Source organism: Brienomyrus brachyistius, chromosome 4 (assembly GCF_023856365.1).
Source record: "Brienomyrus brachyistius isolate T26 chromosome 4, BBRACH_0.4, whole genome shotgun sequence".
NCBI classification, from domain to species: Eukaryota; Metazoa; Chordata; class Actinopteri; order Osteoglossiformes; family Mormyridae; genus Brienomyrus; species Brienomyrus brachyistius.
The window spans coordinates 21,994,169-22,013,334 of NC_064536.1; the positions used below are offsets into that span (position 1 = coordinate 21,994,169).

General features: G+C 46.6%; 1 protein-coding gene and 1 pseudogene across 4 annotated transcripts in view; both read right to left on the minus strand.

The window, feature by feature from the left end:
- LOC125740677 (uncharacterized) overlaps window positions 1-19,166 on the minus strand; it is a 140,601-nt gene that overhangs the window by 99,757 nt on the left and 21,678 nt on the right. For 3 of the 4 annotated variants that reach the window (XM_049012153.1, XM_049012151.1, XM_049012156.1), the window contains exon 2: window positions 8,524-8,693. In XM_049012153.1, the coding sequence (XP_048868110.1) occupies window positions 8,524-8,607 (84 nt within the window). In that variant the 5' untranslated portion in view covers window positions 8,608-8,693. Of the gene's footprint in view, window positions 1-8,523; window positions 8,694-16,139; window positions 16,187-16,349; window positions 16,569-19,166 lie in introns of those variants that run through there. The other variant, XM_049012152.1, reaches the window with a different exon arrangement.
- Window positions 758-909, minus strand: LOC125740900 (U1 spliceosomal RNA; annotated as a pseudogene).

Below are 19,166 nucleotides of genomic sequence, written 5' to 3' on the forward strand. Positions count from 1 at the left end.
CTGTTGGTCCCCCTACCATCTGGCGAGAGGGTTAGGCTCAGGATGAGGCCTCCTGCATGCTGAGGGCCCCACCCGCCCATACTCTGCTTGCCCCCCTACCATCCAGCGGGAGGCTACACAGCATCAAGGCTAGAACCTCTAGACTGAGGAACAGCTTTTTCCCTGATGGTGTCAGACTGACAAACTCTGCCTGTCTGACCCCACAACCCCCCTCAACACAAACACAAACAGATAAACCCGTCACACAACATACCTACTGGGTACCATGCACACCTTCCACATTTAGCACGTCATCGCACTCAGACTCCACTGTCACTTTCCAGGTACTTTCCATTTACAGCATATGTTATACCTACTGTACTATTTAAATATCTTTATTATTCTGAATTCCATTCTTTTACCTTAAATATCTTCTATTATTTGTATTGCACACCTGGACACATTTTGTTCCTTTACATTGTACAGTGTGTCAATGTGTAGAAATAACAATAAACCTTTGAATCCCGAAGTGTCCCTTCTATGCTGTATATATATATAACAATAATAATAATGACACACATAAATAGGTGAGAGCCAGCTTGGCAGCGAAGGCCAGCCACCTGCAGCGGCTCCCATGGAGCTGGGGGTTAAGGACCTTGCCCAAAATCCCACAGACGTGATATTCTGCTGAAACTGGGCTCGAACAGGCAACCATCTAATCACAGGCGCAGAGGCTTAGCCTGCTGAGCTACACGCTGCCCACCAAAAAAAATAAAATCAGGGGAGAGCATGATCACTGTCCCCCGCTGCCAGAAAGATTGCCACATTGGGGAATTTGCAGGGGTCTGCACAGCCTCACTGCAATGGAAGAGCCTCACCCATTGGTGAACCACCTTCCTCATCATGGTATCTCCCCGGCCATGTAATACTGTATATATGCATGCATGTAAAATACAGAGAAATGATTATTCGTCAGCACACAATACATGTTTATGAAATTGCATTAAAACTTCATTCCAGAGAAAATGTCTTCCTCCAGTTCAATTGTGTGCACACGGCTATCAGGTGTGCATATCCCCCCGCCCCTGCACTGCAGGCTGCAGAAAGGTGGGATTTAGTGCTGCCCTGGCGGTCACACTGACCACCCTCAGGTGGGGAATGCTTTGAAGGCTGGGGCATGGACACTCTGAAAGTCCCAAACAGGAAGTAAGGGTGAGTCCAGACATACACAAGATCTCAGCTGCTTAATGGCCTCTCTTTGATTTCTGCATCTTCTGTTTCTTTACTTCTTATTTGCTCCAAGACGAGGCAACATGAAAGGGCTGCTGCACTGCACCTTAAAAAAATATGCCCCCCTCCAGGGCAGTTCACGTGTCATTAAGTTGCCTGTTCTTATATTTATGGTGAACCACAGGCTCGGAAAGAAGAGAAGCTCCAGGTTCCATGCATTAAACTCCACGGAGCTGTCTAGAGTGCCTCAGCCGGGGTCATTCTCAGAGATCACGGCTAGATGTGTACGCTTGGGCGAGCATCATGGGTAACATCACGCCCCAGTGTGGTACTGGGGCTCGCCATCGGGACGTGTCCCACCCAGACACATTTACCCCATGTTGGTGTGGACCTCCAGGCAATCTGACATCTACCCGCAACTTGTCGGGTATAGCCTGACAGCCAGTGCGAGAGCTAACTAGCTCTCACCAAATCCCTCCTGGTTAACTAAACGCAATGATGCTGGAAAAATGACATTATGTGTCTTATTGACCCTGCGTCACCTGCTGACCCAGTTTTCAAATTCCATACGCAGATGGTTCTACAGAAGCATCGTTAACAGGCCCAATATACAAGACGTGTCAGTTCCCCACTTCTTGCTAGTATCCCATCACCAATTATAGCTGTTACCAGATCAACATATATTCATGCTCTGCACAGGCCCCTTGGATAGATTAAGACACAGACATACACAGACATTCTCCTCCATCTATCTGAGACCTGATCTCATGTGGGTGTTGGTAGCTAGGGGTGGGTGAGTGAGTTGGGGGCCGGGGTGAGAATGAGGCCCAAGCTCAAAAGCTCCTCGGATTCCTCAGAAGGGATGAGATTCACACTTTCTTGCGAGTCGGAGAGCATGGCAGCAAGGTCGGCTGTAAACGACCGTTCTCCATCAAGGACGAATGGGTACCTCCAAGAGTAAGGATGTACATCTCCATCACTGAGGCCGATGTACATCTCCATCACTGAGGCCGATGTACATCTCCATCACTGAGGCCGATGTACATCTCAATGAATTGGCAACAATCTGATACATTAAAGATAGATATGAAGCAACTACTAATGTGATATGATATGATTCTCCCCTATAGCAATGCCATGCAATTCTGCACGATATACCAATATAAAGTGGGGGAATCAATCTAAATATAAATTAATTGGACAAACATTATTGGTCATATTTCTAAATAATAAATATATAAATAGATAAGATTTTACCAGTGCAAAGATGTTTACAGCGCATCCTGAGTTCATCCCAAATTGTATCTGGTACACACTTTTTTAAACGGGGCAATCGCATCCTAAACTTTTTTGTTGGTCCACTGAATCAAATCAGTGAATCTTACCATCCTTATCTGAGAGCGATTAAGCCGGACGGACCTGGGCTAGATTGTGCATTTATACCATTAGAATCAGTGACCCGGACCAGGGCCAGACCTGCACATGCTCTGTACAAAGCAGCCGTCACAGGTGCAGCCCACTTAATGCCCAGCTTGGCATCCAATTGCAAACAGCAATTTACGATCAGTGGAAGTTTACAGATTAAAAATAGCCTGACCAGCCCATTCCCCATGCACAACTCTGATAAAATGCACAGGACTTTTAATTTACAAATTTAATCCCGAGGCTAGCTTTATACACAAAACGCTTTTCATGTTGTGCTGACAGCTTGAATGTCCCACTAGACCAATCACTGTGGAAACAAACAAACGACTGGGCCTTGGGACTCGTATTTCATTATTACAGCACTTACTGACGGCCGATCACTGAGCCCGAGTCGGCTGATCATGAAATGCGCCGTTCAGAGGCGAGCATCTACTTCAAAGGAGGGTCAAAGGTCAGCGGCGATCCCTGTGGCCCCCGGCCGTCCCTGGAAAGAAGCAGGGGCCGATATTCGTGCCAAAAAGAACTTGACAGCTACTCGTAGATGTGCGGCGTTTTGCTCCAACGTTTTTGCATTGTTTTTACATTTAACACGAAGGCATAGGACTGACAGGGGCAGATGGGGGGAGATGGGGTGAGGGAGAGAGGAGTGGAGGGATAGAGAGGAAGAGACAGATAGACAGACAGAGAGAGTGACTGAGAAATAAAGAAAGGGGGAGGGCAGGCGTGGGTCATGAGTGCCGCACTGCCCACTCTCCCCTGGGAGCTTTCAGAGGCTAACCCAGTAGGATTCTGTCGGGGGAGGGGGGCATGGATGCTATTCACCGAGCTCCTGGCCTCCAGAAAATGAGAGCCGTTCAGCCATTACCCTTTCACAAGGTTCACCCTCCCCCACCCCGCTGCATGCATAGCTCGATGGTGTGAATTAGAGGACCGCGTTGAGCCGTCGAGACACTGCCTCCGAGCCCGCAGCTCCCAGAGCGACACTGCAGCAGACCTCTGCATGCGGGGACTGGGAGAAAGGCACGCGAACGCACCTGGGCCGGCTCCCCCTGCACTCATCCCCGTGACTGACCGTCTGCTTGTTTCACAGTGACAGCGACCAAACCCACTGCATTGTGGATAAAATATATCCCACATACACAGTAGCATTACTGTCCTATATCCCTTAATAGGTTTTTACTCACTTATATGAGTGACATCAATCCATTTGAAGTCCAGCAATCTGGTTATAATTATTATATGGAGTCGTTATAGTTGTATTGTGTTTCTTCATCTCTCTTTTATACTATGTCTACATAAGTAATCGCAATAGATTATATGTATAACTCAAATGGTCGCTTATTTTGGCTGCTATTGAAGGTCCGCAATTCCGATGTATTTCAACTATTCTGACGTGTTATGTCATTAGTGCGTCCATGTGTGGACTGCATTCCGGTCAGCGTTCCGTGGCAACTAATAGGAGAGAGCATGCCACCTGATGCTTTAATCCTCTGTGAAGCAAAGCCGGCCGGGTACGTCACGCCTGGCGCTCACGCACCTTGAGTGTGGGTGTATTGTGCCCCCTATTGGCAGGCTGAGGGAATGCAAAAAAATGCTAATGTCACAACAAATTGTGCAGAAATGCAAATGGTGTGGTTCTTAATCTGCAAAGAATGGACAGAATACAATTGCTAGAGCATTTCATTTCCTTCCCAGATGCTGTGCCTTTTAGGCACTTGATTCAGACATCGATGGGCCAAATTCAGACATCACTCCCCGACGGTGACATCTTCGGGGCCCGACCACAGTCTGACTAAGCTGATGGCTTGTTTCGACACCGACGAACGTGACATTAAGCCTTCAGCCTTGACTCTCTGGAGCACAGAAGCAGTTTTTCTAGTCTGGGTACGGCTTCCCAATCCACAGCAATCCCCCCCGACCACCCGCCACCTCCCAACCACCAGCCCTAGAAAAGAAAATTGCTGCACCAGTGCGAGACCCATGAAGGGCAGCAGGTCAGTACCTGTCTGACGTTTTCTTTTTTGAGGACCTTGCTGAGATAAATTCTGTTTGTAAAAACCGAAGCAAAATAATAAAAAAATCTGTTTAAGGGGCATGTCTGTTAAAAAAAATATACACATATGCACTTCTCTCTTCCCTTTGCCTCTTGGTATACAGGCAAAAAAAGCACAGTATACGTAATTCCCTTTGTGATTATATGATGCATTTGCATTTTAATTATACAGCAATGCTAAACCTGATAAACTATATCGTTACAAGCAGACAGTGATAATTACAGAGGGAAATTGAACTGATGCACATTATCAGCGTAATAACGTAACACTAACAATCACCCAGTATCTGAAATAAAAAAATAACCTCTGCTGACGACATATAATAAAGTCTTGCGGACAGGAGACCCGTCCAGGGTGTCCCCTGTGCCCGCTGCTAACTGAGATAGGCAAGGCCCCCTCTGCAAGCATGTACCAGATAAGTGTCTGGAAGAAGGGTGAATGGAGGGATTTAAGAAACACTATGGAGACCTAAACAAGCAAATCTGTCGTTACAGGACTCGTCTGTAGGGGGGGGGGGGGGGGTTGGCCTAGGTGTGGAGGGTACTGACATCCGCAGTGGGCTAGAGTGGCAGAATGACGCTGCAGATTAACATGTAATCAGCGCCACTCAGCATGCCGCAGAATAATTACTCCAACGCCACTCAGCTGTTTCGGTTTCGGCAGGAGTGCTGAGGAAGCCTTAATGCGTTCGGGATTCTAGGGCTACTGACTCCCACGTCTTCTAATACCTAGAAGGGGGCTTAAAAACCCACCCTCATTAGGTAATTACAACCTACTGACCCTATAACCCCTCCTCAGAAGAACCAGTGGGGGTGTGTTCACCATGGGCCAGGCTGAAATGCAACCAAGGGATCAGGCCCAGAACTACAGGCTGAGGTAGGGCCATGACGGAAATGGGTCCCTTGAAGTCCACTTGCATGAGATGCCAAGGTGTCAAACGACGGTCACCATCACTCTCGATGCTCTGCTTGAGTTGCTTAGACAGCACACATCCCTGAACTTTCAACCGATTCTGGAGCAGAACCGGCTGAGATTTCAGTCAACTTCAGCACACTTTTCCTGGGCAAGTGGTCGTTAGGTGGATGGGAGTATGAAATGTATCCTGAACTTCTCTGAAGGTGATATCTGCTTGCAAGGATCTTCTCTCGGCTGCTGAGCAACAGCTAGGCCTTTGCACATGCCCTGAGGCAGCTTTCTGCAGTACACCCCCCCCGCTGCTGGAGTTTGACGTTCTAAAGGCTGGAAGAGTGGCATCTGGAGAGCTTTGTACCCTGACCTCAGGATAGATGCCACTTTGGGGAAAGGAGCCGCAAGAATCAACGGGTGCCGAGTTTTTGCAGGGCCATCACAGACTGGGGGGGATGTGGGGGCACTTCTGGGGCCAAGGAATTGCTCGACGCGTGTTCTGTCGATGAGGGGAAGCTAGAGGCGCAAATGGGATTTCTGAGAGACGTGACAGCTGCATTTTGCAGGTTTGCAGGGGCCCTTCACCCTGGGGGGTTCGGTGCATACAGGTGGAACCTGTCACATGACCCCCATACCCAGCACACATGCTGACACCCCACAGTGCAGAGAAGATCGCTCTCCTCCTTCGGCTTGAGAACTTCATGTCTGTTGGGATGTTCGAGTATTTCAAAGCAAACAAATATATCAGCGCCATCCCAAAGGAGGTGCTCATGATAGAGAGCCTGGGCAGCATCCAAATGGACTAGTCTCAGCTTTCCTCTTCTGTTATTCATTTCATCACAAATAAACCCAAAACCTAAGCAGCTGGTCTTATATGGAGGCAAGAAAAAGCCTCCATGTTTGGAGAAATTCAGCAGGTCTGAGATAGTTTTTTTAAGTCTTTGGGTCAGGGGTCACATGACTGCAAACGCCAGGAGCGGCTTGCTTACTGAAGCGTGAGCGGAGCTGGGGTTCTCATCCGCCTTCCCGCCTACCCCCGGGGGGAAGAGCTGCTCCCTTCACCTTCTCCTGCCACGGTCATCGTTCCGCTCCGACCTGCCTGATACGCACAAAATCGCAGTCGCTAAAATATTTTTTGGGGATTTCGATCACGCAGAGAAGACGGTGAAGCACCAAGTCCCAGGATGTTTAATTAATCACAACACCAGGAGTGCTTTAATGTACGGGTTTTTACCGGATTGAGGCCCAGGGTCCTCCACAAAGAAAAGAGACCTCAAATGGGCCCCTCCTGGTCGACAGCTACTCCATCGAAGAAAATAATAAGGGATTTCTGACAACTCAAACAGACCTGGGGCGTCTGGCCATGCTCCTCTCACACTTTGTCATTTAACCCTTTAACAGAATAGACAGGTTTACCTCACTGTTCAGAGGTGAAGGCGGCACCGAGCCCCATACTAATACAGCAACACACTGCTGCTTATGTAAACAATCATGGACTGCCAATAACAAATTTTGGCAATAAAGTTGGACACAAAAAAGTCACCCCAGCTGCCTAACTGAGCTGTAACTCTCCTTTGCCCGGGGGAGGTAGATTTCCCGGAGGCCTTTTGACCCAATGCTGCGCACAGGCCCCCATTATCTCATTGACAATACTGCACTGGGTGTCCATGAGCCGTCCCAGTGCCCGGTGCAGGAAATGATCAAAGGCAAAAAGCAAAGGATGCACATGGGTATGGTTTCTAGGACCCCACCCCCTCGACCACCACCACCACCAAGCCTCAAGTAAAGACCTTCTGTCATGGTCTGTACCCCCCACTTTCACATTCATTGCTTCACCGAGTCAGCCATTTGTTTACTAAATATATTAGTATTTACAAAAATGATACATATATTTATGCTTTCTGTCACGCCCGGCTCGTCCGATCCTCGTGTGCCACGCCCCCTGATCACCCACGTGTGCTTCCCCGATCATGCCCAGCTGTTTCCTGTTATTTTCGGCTTGTCTTGAGTCCGTCTTCCCCAGACTTGTCATTAATGTTAGCTTGTCGCCGTCTGCCCTGTCTTCCCTGTTCCCTTTAATAAACCCCAAATCCCGAAGATCTTGCCTACCTGCCTCGTCTTTCCCCGCTTCCTGCCTGTCCGTCCACCCGCAACCTCACACTTTCTTTAACAAAACATTACCTCCACTAATATATTTATTTTTTGCTTTTTTCCCTCTTGATATCTATTTCGTGAATATTTTGTATTATCCTGTTTGTGAGGATATTTTATTTGTGTACCGTGTACCTTTAAATTTGTTTGCACTGCGTTTTTTGTTTGCATTATGTCTTGCATCTTTTGCACTGAATGCATGTTTGTCTGTTCTCAACAAACTCACTGCTGTATGCACTACTATTTCCCTCTGGGATCAATAAAGTTCTTTCTAATTCTAATTCCATGTTATGAAACAGAAAAAATAACTATGGCCTGAATGTATTCAGGAATCATCATGTGTATCACGTGTACATAAATTTATGACATAGCGAAGTATATAAACAATGTTATTATTATAAAAGATTGTATTAAACTATACAGGTCAAGAGAGAAATCATATCTACGCTTCACAGCAGAAGAAGAATATTTCGTCTCATTTTCAAAACCACAGTCCACAGGTTGGAATTTAAAATAATACCATTTGCAAGCAGCTTTCCCAGAATGCACTACAAATGCTCTCCAAATCCATATGTTGCTCAGGTTTATTAGAGAGACTGGAGATAAAACCCCTGCTACTAACCCCCCCCCCCCCCCCACCATCCCCTAAACAGTGTGATTTCGGGTGATGATGGATGAATATGCCTCCCTTTATCAGGATATCAGGTTATCAAGTTCTATTTGAGCATTTTAGCCAGAAGTTAAGCTGGCTAAAATTAGCAATGAGATGAGGGCTTACCTTTCTGGGTGCGGCCGAGGAGAGGGGTCCCCTAGAAGCCAATCCTCCTACCATCAGAGGACTCCCAGCCCCACCTCCCAGCATCCTGTGGGACCAAGGCGTACAGTCCAGGCTACAAAGTGGGATGCCTGCGTCACTATAGAGTGGGGACCACGAATGATGGCTTCTGACTGTCGAGGAAGGGGAAAGACTCAGGTAAGGGGATGAATTAGCATCCCCACTTCTCAGTCAATCATGATGCTGAGCTCACTGTTAACACTCCAGCTATGGGATCTCTGTTAGGGAGTAGGGCCTCAAATGACGTTACATTGCTTTTTTTTGGAATGTCAATGAGGTGAAGAGCATTTCACTTCGGTCCAACATAAACTCCCTTCAAATGGAATCTGATTACGGCGCTGGCCCAGCACCAGGAGGGACCTTGCCTAGAGACATGGGTGTGTGTGTGGGGGGTGGAAATAGATTGGTCCACCACCAACGGAGGTTTAATATAAAGAAAAAGGCTTTTTAAGAGGAACACCTCCTCAGCGAAAGGGCAGCATTCACCTCGGCACACAGGGGGCCCGGCTTGTTAAGACTGCGGGCCCTTTCTCTGGTGAAGCTCTCCCGTTAATTAGAGGCTGCAGAGTTGGGGAGATGTTTCTGCCCATCTGGTCTCCTCGCCCAAATATTCGGCAAATCAAATATCCCATTAGGTCTCCACTTTGTTTCCTCCTATCCATTTGAAAAACATCCCCCCTCCCCCCCCCCACACACACACACCCTCACACTTTTTGGTTTGTCTTCCTGTTGATGTTATAGGGAGCTGGAGGTGGGGTGAACAATGAATTTCTATCCAATTAATAGAACCGGTAAGAGTCACTTCAGTGGTCTGTGCATAATAAAGACAAATGAAGAGAGGGGGACGTTTCAACGCTTAGCTAAAAACACCCCGTCCGTGTCAGTATACCAGCACACACACGCGATACATGTCTGTCTGCTCACTGAACGGAGGCTGAGGGTAGCAGTCAGGGCATCTGTTATGGTGTAAAGTGCAGCGCCGCCCTCAGGGATAAGGAACACTTTCTCACAGCTGTTTAGCTGCAGAAATTTCACAGACACTGAATTCACTTACATGTACATTTATATTGCAGACACTTTTGTCTGAAGCGATGTATGAGTGAGGCAGGTAGCACACTGTAAATGCATGTGATGTCAAGGAGTCGGCTAGGCATGAGTGTAACTATGCTGAGCTTCCAGTGAATGCAGAGGTACAAGCAAGGGCATAAGAACCAGGGGGGTGTGGCGGGACGTGTACCCTGAAATATTTAAATTGGCTTCTTTTGTTCCCACCCAAAATATAGACTTTTACATTTTAATTACTAACCCCAATATCAACCTCTCTCCTGCACCACTGGGTACAGGTTCATGCATTACTGGAGCAAGAGTTGCACAACATCTACCAACAAAGTTTCGTTTCTATACTTTTTTTGCGGGAGGGAGGGGTGAAGGGCTGGTCTTATGCTCCCGTTGGATCCTCGACTTTCCGCACGGCCCCCGTGTCAAGCCAGCTCAGAGCGTGCGTTATGATAAACGACGATGGAGGTTAGACCTCCTTAGATGTGACGAACAGCGGGGGTTTGTTTAAATGTCACCACAATCTGCCGAGACAAAGCAGCCGCCGTGTTTCCAGCCCAATTCGGATTACCAGGCGTGACATATTAGTCACTGTCATTGTGCCACGGCTGCTGGTGTCGCTGTTTGAAATAAGCCACGTTCTTTTGTTCCTTTGTGTCACACTGTCACTGCGGGCGCCTGCTCTGCCGAAGGCTGAGGCTCACTGACAGGGCACTCGAGATGACTTGTGATCCTCTTAACCTTAATGGCACCGTATACCAGCAACTACGTAAAGTTAGCTTCACGCATACGGAGTCTATAGGACATGAGCTCATACATACCGGCCAAAAGAACATATATCAAACTCCGTCCGTAATTATGAAGCAAATCGAGAAAAATGCTAGGAGTTAAATGTGAAGGGTTACGGAGACGTCTCGTACCCTGGATATCTACTGTAGAACTGAGTTAATGATGGACCTTTGCTGAAATCACTGTTTTTCTCTTTCTGCATGCTGGGCGCAGCTGTGAGATCAAGGGGAACCCGTCGCGATTCAAAGAGACCCGTCCAATTCCGGTTCCGGTTCCGGTGTGGGAATACTATATGCCTGGCAGTGCCTGAAGAAACTCTTTTTTGGAGTCAGTGGTTATTGAACCTTGTTTGCAAGATGGAGGAGGATCATAGCCACTTGTGAAAAGCACAAGAGCGTGCTCTGATCCTACACCACATCAGATCCATGGAGCAGCTTCCACTGTTCTGGAGAAAAAACAGTTTGTGATGGTCACCCATCACAAACTTTCATTACCGATCAAAAAGAGATGACAGTTCTCCTGTGGTTCCCCGATGATGGAATGAGCTGCCAAACCACGTCCAGTCATCTCTCCACCTTCATGAAATGCTTCAAGTGTCACTGGATGTTCTCAAAGCACTTCTGGCCCTTGAATAGTCTTATTAGGTTTTTGTTAGATGTTATTGTGTAGTTCCAGCTCCAATACTGCCTAACTTGTACCTAGAGATTCACTGCACTTATGCCAAGTTGACTCCTTGACATGGCATGTATGTTTTCAAAGTGCTATTTGCCTCACCTGTATGTTGCTTTGGACAAAATGTAAGGGTAAAACGTGATAGTGTGTTAATAGGTATATTAATGGGTCTGTTGAACACTGACCAGGAGGGCAGATGTTCAGCACTCTAACCTACCACACATTCACTGCTGAGAATCGTTACAGACTGAGATCACAGACTGGCCCTCGCAATTTCACTCATGAGCAAAATGTTTAGTGTTTAACTGTAGTGTAAAATGTTTAACACTTCAACGGTGATTATGTGTTAATTCCAACAGTTCAGTAAGCAGTAAGATGGGGCAGGGAGGTTGCAGCTAGGTTGGGTGGCATGAATATCACTCTGACAAGGTGTGAACCTTCCCAGGTTTTATGCCTGGCAATTATTGATTGTGGAAGAGTACAACATCTCTCAGATGGTTTCCGTGCCTTGAGTGCCTATGGTTGTGTGTGAGAGACCCTTGCCTCATTAGAGGTGCACACAGCCTTTATCCAGAATCGCTGGACCTTGTACTCACTCTAGTGCGGCACCCTGCTGACTGGTGGAATTGATCGCCACCGAGGCCACGTTCGGTTTGTTTGCGGTCGCCGAGCCAGCCTATCCGCACCGCTAGCCGCACGTGCCACGTTAATGAATCTGTCACAGTGCATTATTGTACCCCGCAGGAGCCATGGGGGCATGGAGGGGTGCGTGCTTCGGGCAGGGCCGCAGGAGTTGGGGGGTGGGGGTCTCTCCCTCACGTCACATCATATGCTGGCATTTATCTGCCCGGCAGGCATTCTGATCAGGGGCATTGGTGGCGGGCAACCTGAGGGGAGGGATTGGCATTAAGCAGACAGAGCGCCGGTGCAGTAACGACCGGCTAAGGAAACACACCGACAGCTGAACGCAAAACCACATTAACACAATCCGGCATCCTAACGCCTGACTCCAATAACAAACACGTTACTAAACCTTCTGTGAGGTCAACGACTTGTTCATGTTAAACCAACTGATGTAATTTCACAGCAAACAGAATTCAAGCTGAATATTTAAACCTAAACAAGACCCAAAGAGCAAGACCCCAGTCTGTTTTTTTCTTGTCTTTGTCTTGTCCCCATAATAACAGACTTGCAACAAAAAGCAAACAAATCAAACATAATCTAATTCTGGACATGCAGACAAAATCTTTGTGCTTATTTGCTCTTGCATCTGTTTCGCTGCATTCCCAGAAAACAAAATGCTTGGATACCGTTGAATACATCAGAAAGACTCTTCACAAACAAATTTTCATCTGATGCAGGACATCAGCTGAAGTTATCGACCCAGGGCCATGTTCGTTTGGAGTCAAATGCAGCTCGCTGACGCCCAAATGTTCACAGCGGGAAAGGCCTGCCCAGACCATTCATGTTGATGAGCTCCACTTCTCTGTCTGGTGCTCAGTTATTCTGGCACTGCGTCGATTTCATGCATCCTTACAGTACATAGCCAGCTACAAGCATAATTGGGGGGGGGGGGGGGGGTTAGGGTTAGGGGTCTTTAAAGTACAGTATACATGTTGGGGGTGGGGAGCATCTAATAGGTAAAAAAGGTCTCTAGTAATGTTTGCTCAAGCTAATAACCATTTAATGATGTTCAACCATTTAAATGGACAAAAGACAGAATTGTAATAGTACAAACACGACGTCAGCAATCACTAAAACCATGTCCAATTGCTAGAGAGCTCAGAATCAATCTACGCTTGCAGTCAGTAATGCTATGTTTATGAACACTAACAGCAAATATATGTTCCAGCCCAGGCCAATAATGAAGTCACCTGAGATCACACACTGCTCCTACAGCTACATGCCAGAGAAAGGGGGGCAGGGAAACATTCTGTGGGATTGGCGTTATTGATCCACTAACACTGGAGGTGCGCTGGGTACAAATTGCACAATTTCTGCGTCTCCTCGGACGCAAGATAGAGAGAGACACGGATCAATGGGCATCGACGTCTGTCTGCCCGCCTGCCTGCCACTTCGCCACAGAGCCCCCTGTTCCTCATCCTGTCTTCCTGTCTACGGAGAGGACCCTGATATAACAGGGACGACATTTCGAAAGCAAATGGTTATTCACCAGCTGGAGGAGGGGGAAGAAACGTGAAAAGAGAAAACACCGATAAGTCAAATATCAGTTTATCGCTTCCTGTCACCACGGATTCTGGGTGATAAAATACGATGACGATAGTGGACCTGCTAAATGTCTATCATTCAGCTTAACGTGAGGGGTGGCAAGCACCTTAAGTCTCCTTAAATCTTCTGGAAAAAAAAACAATTAAATGGAAGGGAAGAAAATTGATATTTTGTCTTGCTTCTACAAATTGTATTTTCTTAAAGGACATAATTAAAATGAAATCACAGTGTCAGTCAATGTAAAAAAAAATAATAAAAATTTCCTGACCATTGGCTGTTGATCGTTCCATTTTTTTTCAACCAGAAATTGCACTTCTTGTATAAGATCAATCTACTTTGTAGCTGATTATTGGGAGGGAAAGGTTTGATGAAAGCAGTGGAAGGTATTTGCTGCCCCCTAGCAGCTATTCATAGCAACTACAGTAAATGAGATGTAATTAATTCATCAGAAGGCTTTTTTAACATCAATTTCACACATGCTAATAACAAGAAAATCTGTAATAAGTCAAATCAATACACCAAAGTACATAGTGTGACAGAAGCTGCATCCTAAATGAAACAGTGTCTTAATATAAATGAGATACATAATTCAGGTGTACGAATGATTCAGGGGAACGTCTGTGTTTCAGTTTGAGCAGAATGAGACCCAGCTGTGCTCAAAGCAGAACCTTTACATAACAACCAGCTTCCTTTCTGTTCCTCAGCTGGGTCGTGGGTTGATTTGACGTACAGTTTGCCGCAGTGTGACACTGGCAGAGCCAGGACTTCATGTTAGTGCAGTATTCGGCCCATGCATGAGTTTTTTTCCTTCTGCCGTGACTTTCGTCAGATTTTCATTGCTTGTTATTTGGTCAACAGTGGTCACTGTAATCTCTGTTTACTGAGCCCTAATCCTGTACTGGTGGTATGATGCCAATGTGTACAGTGCTGGCCTGTAGACAGAGAAAAAAATTCAATAGGTCCCCTTTCGGTAGATTTTACTACCCGTGCATGTGGCTGCTCAGCGGTATCGGGTGGGGGTGGGGATCCAAACCCATTATTGTACTACGTGTCCCTGGTACAGTGGGTGGCACCGTAGCCTCACATCAACAGGATTATGGATTTCATTATGCATGTTACCCCCGTTTTTATGTGCATATCCTACGACGGCTCTGGATTCCTTGTGCAGTTCAATGGCACCCAGGTGGTACAACTGACAAGTTGGTCATAATGTGTATGTGAATGTGTGCCCAGTGATGGCCTAGGATCCCGTAAAGAGCACCTCATGTTCTGTGCATCCTAAGACACATTAACCCTGCAGAAGTACTATGTGAAAGCGATAGATGAACTCATGCTTGGATTTATGCAATTAAAAAGCTATAGAATCGGGGCAACCCAGCCACAGCAGAATGGGGAGCACTATTCACATGTAGTGAATCGGACAGTTACTGTACCTTGCAAACAAATTCTCTCTGGAGGATCCCTGCGATCGGAAAATATCTGATGGGCGAAATGGGCTGGGCTCTTTCAGCTGGCTAATGAGCACAGCGACGTGCTGTCAGTGATGGGGCTGGACTGAGGCACCCAATGTGATGTCACACTGCCCCCCCAAGGAAGATCGAGAAATGGATATACTGAACATGTGTGAAAGCATGAATCACCAGCCTAGCTCACAGCATTGGTAATGCGTGCATTCACCTGTATTAACATCTCTCCCTCCATCTGCATGTCCATCCATCCATCTGTCCTTCATCCATCTACCTATCTGTTCATCATCCACCCATTCAACAGCCTTTCAGCACCTTGGTCTATGGGTGACACAGGGTAGAATTGTTATTAAGAGTGGCCACAGGCTGCCCCTGGTGGAGTTCAGTCACAAATGCATTTTAAATAACCCTTTTAAACACATTTACAATGCAAAGACAAGCAGGCCACCCACTGCCCTAAAAATGGAGTGAAGAGTCTTTGTGTCTCCCCCAGATCTTTTCACCAAACAGTCGTATTCATGAGCCGCCACTCATGATGTCCTTGTACAGCAGTAGCTGCTGTCAATCAGCGTTCATGTGAACGTGTGGCTGCGGCTGTAGGTCTACTATGCGATGTAAACCGGGCCCCTGTGCAATCCCCGTTGCTAGGCAACCTGGCCGAGGCTACCGTCCGCCTCATTATTGCGAGGCTGTCTCGACAGCAGAGCAACCAGGGCCACCGCCATCAAGGTTACGAGGAGTACTGTTAGCAGCCCTGACCAGATAAAAACTGTCCCAAGTCAGCTCTTGCTGTTAAAGAATCTTTTTTGATGCCACACACTGAACATAAAATGTGCTGGACTTAAACAGCAGGACAGACATCCCTGCAGGGTGTCTGTATTCAATTGACACTTCAGGTCAGGAGATGGCACTCCTACAGACAGCAAAAGCAACAATGGTCTTTGCTGTTCACCAGTGGTCACAGAAAATTACAGAAAATGACATAATCTGAGTTTAAAAATTAGAAAGTGACAGACTGGAAACCAGGCCAACCATTCAGTGATATAGAAGCATGACAGCCAATGTAGGCTATTTTCCATTCAAACAGTCAGTTTAAATAACATTTTTAGTACAGCTCAGATTGCTGTGCATGTAACAAGAGGCTTTTTGAATGGCAGAAACAAATTATATGCACAAACTGAGGGACAAGCCACATTTGACAGAATCAGGACCTGTAATGCATCATGTAACCCTTCAGGAGCCCTACAAATAAGGCTCCAGAATGTTCCACTTTTCATTCTAGTCAAGGGCCTATAGTGCCTGAAATGAGAAAAAGCAGGTGGCAGCTGTGTCCTTGTTATTCAGTACCTGCAGATGATGACAGGTGCCGGAACGCAAGAAACCTTCCTGGTACTCTGGAGAGGAAAACAAAGAGGTGCCATGTACTATCCAACTTCAAGCACCGAGGTTCTGGAATGTTCACCTGTAACCTTCCAGTCTAGAATTGGAAATCCTTTCACGCAGCCTTCAGTTGAAAGAACGTTCATTTTAAAAATATAAAAACTTCTTTTCTTTTACCTTTTCTGGGTGTCCTGCTCTCATCAGTTGAAGTTGGGAAAAAACCAGAATCCGCACACAGTCTTTCTGATGAACTCTTCAGTTCTCCAACAATGTAACAATTGCTCAGAACTGGCCAACCACATAGGTGTCAGGGAAGCAGGAGAAGGGAGCCGTGAGTAAGGGGGATACAGGGTTTATTCTGGGCAGACAGGGAAGCACAGGGCAGAGACAACCAAACATTAATGACTAAATAAACGCAGACTAAATAATGGAAAACAGCTGGGCCAATCGGGGAATCACACATGGTCGATCAGGGGGGCGTGGCACACACGAGGGCTGGACGATCGGGGGGGGTGTGGCACACATGAGGGCTGGACGATCGGGGGGGGGGCGTGGCACACATGAGGGCTGGACGATCGGGGGGCGTGGCACACATGAGGGCTGGACGATCGGAGGGTGTGGCACACACGAGGGCTGAACGATCGGGGGGCGTGGCACACATGAGGGCTGGACGACCGGGGGGGCGTAGCACACATGAGGGCTGGACGATCGGGGGGCGTGGCACACATGAGGGCTGGACGACCGGGGGGGCGTGGCACACATGAGGGCTGGACGATCGGGGGGGCATGGCACACATGAGGGCTGGATGCGCAGGTCATGATAATAGGGAGGCACTTAGTGCTCCTTTAATATTTGCCTGCATCATCTTTCAGTAATTACTGATCCAGTCAGCAAGGCTGCACAAAGGCATGGCTTGACCCCTAAAAAGTCAAATTGATGACTAACTATGACAACCTTAACCCCTATCCAGCCCTAACCATAACCATAAGTAACCAAGCAAAATACAAGAGTTTTTGCATTTATCGTTTATTCATCACTTTGTGAGGACATTGTGTCCCCATAAGGTAAGGTATACCTGCTCACACACTGTGTGTGTGTGCGTGTGTGTGTGTACATGCATACAGTGAGGGAAATAATTATTTGACCCCCTGCTGAATTCTTAAGTTGGCCCATTAATAAATAAATGAGAAGTCTACTGGTAGGTTTATTTTAACAGCAAAAGATAGATTATCAACAAAACAAGCAAGAAAATATCATCATGTAACAGTTACAAACCAGTTTGTCACTCATCTCAGGAAATCAGTATTTAATCCCTTGGAAGACATGTTTTAGTACTTGATGGAATAACCATTGTTGCTGTCAAACATTTCTTGTAGTTGGTCACCAGGATAGCATGCAGATCATCAGGAATTTTCATACACTCCTCTTTGCAGACCTTTCAGGTTTTTAGGCTGTCACTTGGATAGACGAAGCTTGAGTCCCTCCATAGGTTTTCTATGAGATTTAACTCCGGAGACTGGCTATGGCACCCCATGACCTTAATGTGCTTCTTCTTGAATCACTCCTTTGTTGCCTTAGCCGTATGCCATAGGTAGTTGTCTTTCTGGAAGACCCACCTGCAATGGATTTTCTGTGCCCTGGCTAAAGGAAGGAGGCTCTCATCCAAGATTCTACACTACATTGCCGCGTCCATCTTTCCTTCGATGCGGTGCAGCCGTCCTGTACCCTTGGCAGAAAAACACCCCCACAGCATAATACTTCCACCTCCATCTTTGACGGTAGGGATGGTCTTCCTGGGGTTATTGTCAGCATTCTTTTTCCTCCAAACACGGCGAGTAGAGTTGATGCCAAACAGCTTGATTTTGGTCTCATCTGACCACATCACATTCTTTCCAGCCTCATTGGAATTATTCAGGTGTCCACTGGCATACTTCAGACGGGCCTGAACATGGGCCCTGTTGAGCAGGGGCACTTAGCGAGCACTGCAGGATTTCAAACGGCATGATGTGTTACTGATGGTTTTCTTGTTGACCGTGGTCCCTGTTGCTTTGAGATCATTAGCGAGCTCCTCCAGTGTAGTTCTGGGGTTAGACCTCACCGTTCTGAAGATCATTGATGCCACTTGAGATGAGATCTTCCTTGGAGCCCCAGACCGAGGGTAATTGACAGTTATCTTGTCTTTCTTCCATTTGTGAATAATTCCACCAACAGTTGTCACTTTCTCACCAGGCTGCTTGCTGATATTTGTGAAGGTTAAGAATCTTTCCTCTGGTGTCCTTAGACGTCTCTTTGGTATTTCCCATATTGATAAGGTTGAAGATGTAGACAGATTAGTGACCCAGGAATGCTGTTTAACAAAGTAATGCCATTAAATGACAATGATGGCTTGCTATCTGTTAATACTTAATTAAGTACTACTTGTGTTGTGTTAGTACACATGTACTTCACCTAATTTCTTGCTGGCTTGTAGGGGATCAAATAATTATTTCCCCAGATAAATAACAAACTGATTTGTACCTGTTACATAATGATTTTTTTCTTGTTTGCTTTCTTGAAAATCTGTCTTCTGGTGTTAAAATAAATCTACCAGTGAAATTACATTTTTTTATCTAGTTAGTAATTCAACAGGGGGTCAAATAATTATTTCCCTCACTGTATGCAAACAATGTATACACATACACACACACACAATATCAGAGAAGAGTCTGGAAAATCATTTGTTTTTCTAGAAGATAATAATCCTAAGCACACCTGGAGGTTATGTAAGTGCTGTATTATCTTGTGAACCAGGAAAGAGATGGAGTGCTGTTACAGACGACCTGCCTGCCACAATCCCCCAACCGAAACCCTATAGAGCTCTTTGGGATGAGGTGGATTGATGAGTAAGAGCAAGGTGGCCAACTTGTGGAAACTTCTTCCGGACTGTCGGAAAAACAGGAAGCTAGTTGAAAGAATGCCATTAGTCTGCAATGCTGTCATCGAAGCAAAAGGGGG